Source organism: Argentina anserina, chromosome 2 (genome assembly GCF_933775445.1).
Source record: "Argentina anserina chromosome 2, drPotAnse1.1, whole genome shotgun sequence".
NCBI classification, from domain to species: Eukaryota; Viridiplantae; Streptophyta; class Magnoliopsida; order Rosales; family Rosaceae; genus Argentina; species Argentina anserina.
In genome coordinates, this window is record NC_065873.1 from 20,239,117 (window position 1) to 20,245,116 (window position 6,000).

At 44.3% G+C, this 6,000-nt stretch overlaps 2 protein-coding genes across 2 annotated transcripts; both read left to right on the forward strand.

Annotated features, from left to right (window-relative positions):
* Positions 1–482: 482 nt before the first annotated feature.
* LOC126784563 (uncharacterized) lies at positions 483–1,519 on the forward strand. The gene has a single exon (XM_050510025.1). The coding sequence runs from the start codon at positions 831–833 to the stop codon at positions 1,323–1,325; it is 495 nt and encodes a 164-aa protein (XP_050365982.1). The 5' UTR covers positions 483–830; the 3' UTR covers positions 1,326–1,519.
* A 687-nt stretch (positions 1,520–2,206) lies between these two features.
* LOC126784144 (late embryogenesis abundant protein D-34) lies at positions 2,207–4,791 on the forward strand. The gene is given in 5 exon segments (XM_050509629.1): positions 2,207–2,358; positions 2,361–2,488; positions 3,277–3,281; positions 3,364–3,536; positions 4,559–4,791. Coding segments are annotated over 5 exon segments (669 nt in total). The 5' UTR covers positions 2,207–2,228.
* Positions 4,792–6,000: the final 1,209 nt, after the last annotated feature.

The following is a 6,000-nucleotide window of genomic DNA, read 5'->3' on the forward strand; positions in this document are numbered from 1 at the left end:
GAAGAATATTCATTAAATTAGAGCTCTAAATACACAAATAATATTAAACTAATAATTAAACAAGTAAAATTATTGACTAAAACAAGTATTATTATAATTAACTAAAACAACAAGTAAATTACAACTTAATAATAGTAATATACTTACTACCAAGGAAGAAAAAAGAATATCAACAAAGCATCACTCACTAATATATCTGGTACTTCTCTCAACAAAAAATATAAATTTAGAACTTGATACTAATATATTTGTAATTAGGAAAATAAAGGAGTAGAGGTGCAACAATGCATTACATCGATCGTGGATGTATAGTGTTTTAATTTTAAAAGTAGATAAAAATGAATTGTAGATATATATTGAAAGATAGAAAATATCAATTATTATTTTATGTTGGAGTATTGAAAAATCTGATGGCCTGACACGTGTCGATATTTTCACTGAAAAATGTTTGACATATTTGGAATATATCCATATTCCGAAAATCGAAAAATTTAGTCGAAATATCAAGGAAAATTTCAATATTTCAATCCTTACATGGGAGTGAACTCAAAGATCGGGCTAATCAACTTATTAACTCAAGTAGTGGATTCCATATCCTGGCTTGATATTGGCCCAAATGCCTAAGATGCTTTTCGAAACTTGGAGAGTGACATAACGAACAAATTCTCTGTGAAAAATGTCTAGCTTTATTCCTTCCATCTTCTTCTTCATCTCAGCTCCATCCAAGCCCCCAAAAGCAAACGAAAAGGCAACTTCATTCCTACATTTTCGTTTTCAGAATAAGTTCCTTTGCACTTGACCTAATACAGTCTCCCTGTGGATCCAAAACCATGAAGAAGGTGCATCCCTCCCTCAGCAAGCCGAGCATCTCGTACAACGTTGCATCATCTTCGACGCCGAAGAAACTCCGGAGACTCCCTCACGTGTTCGCCAAGGTTCTCGAACTTCCTCTCCACTCCTGCGCCGATGTCTCCATCCAAGAAACCTCCGAGTCTTTCCGTTTCTCTGTGGCTGTTCCCGCTGATCATCAAGTATACCACGACGAGGTTGTCCAGGCCAACGCGATAGAGATTTATCCGGGGGTGACTAAGATTGTGATACAAAAGGCTAACGGTGGTGACTTTTCGCCGGCGGTGAATGTCTTCGGCGACCATTTCGATAAGTGGAGGTATCGGCTCCCTGCTTCGACGAGACCGGAGTTGGCTAATGCTACGTATGCTGGTCAAGTACTGGTAGTGACTGTTCCAAAGAACCATGATCATGATCGTAGCACGCGAGAGGAGCAAAAAGAAGATGAAAATGTTAGGGTAATTGTTATACAGTGATGTTATCGATCTAGCTAGCTACCATCAAATGATCATGTCAATCAATTTGGATTACTGTGATGATTGATTGACCATTTGTTATTATTCTAGTTGGTGCATGTATCAAAAACATATAATCAAGATGTGGCTAAAGAAAATCTCGTTGCTTTGTCGCTGTGATTTTCCAATCACGCATGAACATCATGCATCAGGACAGTTTTGGAATTATCTTACAATTATATGAGAGTTGATATGATCTATTTCACAGACAAATCAGATATCGATTCGCTAGCTCACTTAATCGATCGATCCAGGCATCCAGCATCAATAATGCATGTGGATCACCTTGAAACAACTGATCGAGTTTAGTGGGTTATGTAGATCGATGAGGATATGTCCCTTCTTTTACATTTAAACTCTTGAACCATGCTAGTATGATTATGAGAGGTTACAAACTTATAATCATCGCTCTTCCATTATAACGCTTAATGCATTTTCTACAAAACGCTAGCTTCTAGTATTAGAATGTTCCCCAAAATGTAGTTATAAACTTATAATCAATCATACACACTTTTCATTAATCACTACTTACCTAAATTCACTTCCAAGGGCCAAGGCCAGTTGTGTGTGTACACAAGACAAAGACAGGTGCTAGGTTAAACGCGCGGTTCTATCTGAAGACAGAAGAAGGCGTAGTCCACTTTGTTAGAGTCAATTGCTCGATTGGGCTCAACCGCTCAACTTGGAACTCTAGTGTCACACTGCCACCCGTAGAACAAAGCTCCACATCCTACGTCCGCCACCTGTGTCCTGAAAGACCCTGGTGTCAAGTTATCAGTCCTCCGTCCTCTTAAACTAAATTCACTTCATTGTTACTCTTAAACTAAAGAACACATTTTGAAACAGTTATCTTCCACTCCAAGCATGATTCAGGAACAACAACATCGACCCCAGCAGGGTGATGACCAGCTGGAACCAATCAAGTATGGAGACGTCTTCAACGTCTCCGGTGAGTTGGCGTCCAAGCCTATAACGCCACGCGATGCAGCCACCTTGTAGTCCTCGGAGAAACTCAGAAAGGCAGCCCGGCCGCAGTCATGCAGTCGGCGGCTACATACAATGAGCGAGCCGGTCTAGTCGGCCATCATGACGCCACCGTTGCTGATACGGAGGAAGGTGTTACCGTTGTTGGAGAGGAGAGATCCCACATCTAAGAAGTGACAAAGAAAATAAAGCTTATAAGTGGGTGGATAATAACCAATTGTACCGAGGCCTTTTGTGATTAAAACCCAACACCTGTGAGGTGGCTAAGTTGGGACAATATCGGTATAGTTGGTCCACGGGCCACGCTTGTCGCTGTTTAACATGGTATCAGAGCGGGTCCCTCTCCAGTCGCACCTCCAATCTTTCGTGGGCCCGAGTCGGGTGCCACTTTGTCATGCCATCGGAGGATTTCCGATTGGATGACCACTAAGTGTCGTTGGTTACTGGACCTTAGTTTCTTTCATCCCAGTATGTGGGATGTTAATCTGTCACGTGCAGACCTAAAAATTAGGTTGCACGTGAGGGGGCGTGTTGGAGAGGAGAGATCCCACATCTAAGAAGTGACAAAGAAAATAAAGCTTATAAGTGGGTGGATAATAACCAATTGTACCGAGGCCTTTTGTGATTAAAACCCAACACCTGTGAGGTGGCTAAGTTGGGACAATATCGGTACAGTTGGTCCACGGGCCACGCTTGTCGCTGTTTAACAACCGTCTCAGAATCAATCAATCTCGATGGTAATAGAGTTATCACGGAAAGAGTTGCTGGGTAGGTACTTTTTTAGTTGGTAAAAATATATATACATCACGAACTTACTTTGAATGCGTATTTTATATGTATTGTAATAGACTAAATAGTCTTGTGTGCCACTGTTGTTTCTCTTTCGATTCTGTAATTTTTGTTGGGAAATCCAAATCTCGTTCACCAGTTCTTGTATATATATATTTCTTCTGTTTTTGTTGTAAATACTAAGTAACACTGGTTCACATTCAAACTTTATCGCTGAATATGATAGGTTGTGGGAAGATGTGTGGAGCCACCACCTTGAGCACGATGCGATCACAATTGGCGAGGCACTCGAGGCAACTGCTCTCTCTGCCGGTGATAAGCCGATCGACCAAAGCGATGCAGCTGCGATTCAAGCCGCAGATCGAGATGAGAGCCGCTGGAGTGAGATAGCTCTCGGAGGTTTGGCTGCTATTGTTGGAGAGGAGAGATCCCACATCTAAGAAGTGACAAAGAAAATAAAACTTATAAGTGGGTGGATAATAACCAATTGTACCGAGGTCTTTTGTAATTAAAACCCAACACATGTGAGGTGGCTAAGTTGGGACAATATTAGGTACAGTTGGTCCACGGGCCACGCTTGTCGTTGTTTAACATGATATCAGAGCAGGTCCCTCTCCAGTCGCGTCTCCAATCTGTCGTGGGCCCGAGTTGGGTGCCACTTTGTCATAGGCCTAAGACGGGTGTCATTATCATGTCATCGGAGATTTTCCGATTAGATGGTCACCAAGTGTCGTTGGTTACTAGACCTTGGTTTATTTCGTCCCAGTATGTGGGATGTTAATCTGTCACGTGCATACCTAAAAAATTAGGTTGCACGTGAGGGGATGTGTTGGAGAGGAGAGATCTCACATCTAAGAAGTGACAAAGAAAATAAAGTTTATAAGTGGGTGGATAATAACCAATTGTATCGGGGCCTTTTGTGATTAAAACCCAACACTTGTGAGGTGGTTAAGTTGGGACAATATCAGTACAGTTAGTCCACGGGCCACACTTGTCGTTGTTTAACATGATATCAGAGCGGGTCCCTCTCCAGTTGTGTCTCCAATCTGTCGTGGGCCCGAGTCGGGTGTCACTTTGTCATGGGCCCAAGACGGGTGTCATTATCATGTCATCGGAGAGTTTCCGATTGGATAGTCACCAAGTGTCGTTGGTTACTGGATCTTGGTTTATTTCGTCACAGTATGTGGAATGTTAATTTGTCACGTGCAGACCTAAAAATTAAGTTGCACGTGAGGGGACATGTTGGAGAGGAGAGATTCCACATCCAAGAAATGACAAAGAAAATAAAGGTTATAAGTGGGTGGATAATAACCAATTGTACCGAGGTCTTTTGCGATTAAAACCCAACACCTGTGAGGTGGCTAAGTTGGGACAATATCGATACAGTTGGTCCACAGGCCACGCTTTTCGCTGTTTAACAGCTACAGCTCAGTATGCAGTGTCTGTTAACGCAAGGGAGGCTGAGAAGACCAAGCTGGCAGATGATTTAGAGGATGCCACTCAAAAAATGGGTGGAGACAAAGCAGTGACTTGTGAGGATGCGAAAGCGGTTATAGGAGCAGTGATAAGGAACAACCCTAATATGAGCACTACGCCGGGTGGAATTGCTGAATCGGTAGCTGCTGCCCTTAGGCTTAATCAGAACATCTATTGATAGAATGCTTGATAAGGACCGTGTGAGCGTAAATTACGGGTAGTAGGTGAATGAGGAAATAGTGGAGGGAATTACGGGTAGTGGAGAACACTTTATATGTGTATATATAGATGATTGTTGTGTAATAATATCAATAAGCAAGATTAATTTCCTCTTGGCATCAGAGCCTGTTTTTCTTTGTTCTTGCTCTGTTTTTCTGGGTTTCTCTCCCGAGCACAGTCAACGTCGCCGCCGCTGTCTTCTCCCACTTCCAACCGGCTCCGGCTCTGCACGTCGACGTCACCGCAGCTTTCTGACGTTTTTCACGTCGCCTCCACCCCTGCACGGTTGTTGCTGCCCTCCGAGTCGTCGACGGTGTTCGTTCGGCTCCTCAGTGTTCTTCTGTCCACCAGACGACGTCGCCACTTCCGCTCTTGTCCGGTGTTTCCCGTCGACATCGTCGCTTCCTTCCGCCGGCCCTTGCGTGATCTCGACGTCACCGCTGCCCTACAACGTCGCCGTTTATGCTCCGACGTTGCCGCTGCTGTTCCTGCACTCCTCAGCCGTCTCTGCTGCTGCGTGACGTCACCGCCGCTCCATCAACGTCGCCGCTGCCCTCCGACGTTGCCGTCAACGTCGCCATCACCACCAACGTCGCCGCTGCTCTCCAGATTCTCGTCCTCTTTCTTTCGGTGATTCTCTCCGCCCCGCCCCACCCCGGCTTGATTCAACCCGACCCGCTTCAGCCCAAACCGATACAGCCCGGCCCAATTACACACAGACAGGCCCAAATACACGACCCGGTCCTTCGACCCGACCCAGTTCGCCGACCCGACCTTTAATCCTGCAGTTTTGTTGTCAGTGCCGGTGCACCGACAGAGCAAGTGCACCCACAACCGATTCTTGTTAGTTTTTTCTTGTCATATTTCGATTTCATGGGTTCTGGAGATGAAGCAGAGGGTTCTACGGTTCCGAAATTTGAAGTATCTGTCAAGAGTTCTGATATCGGTTCTTTTGGGGGCGTCAAACTCAATGGGACCAATTTCCGTAAATGAAAGCGAATTATGGCAGCTCATCTTCGAGGCATGCACAAAATGGGGCATGTTACCGGAGTCACTAAAGCTCCAAGTACTGATGATATTGTTGCCTATACTAAGTGGGACGACGATAATGGTCTTGTCATGTCAGTTTTGTGGAAAGCTATGAATGACGAGATCGTTGATTTGGTGG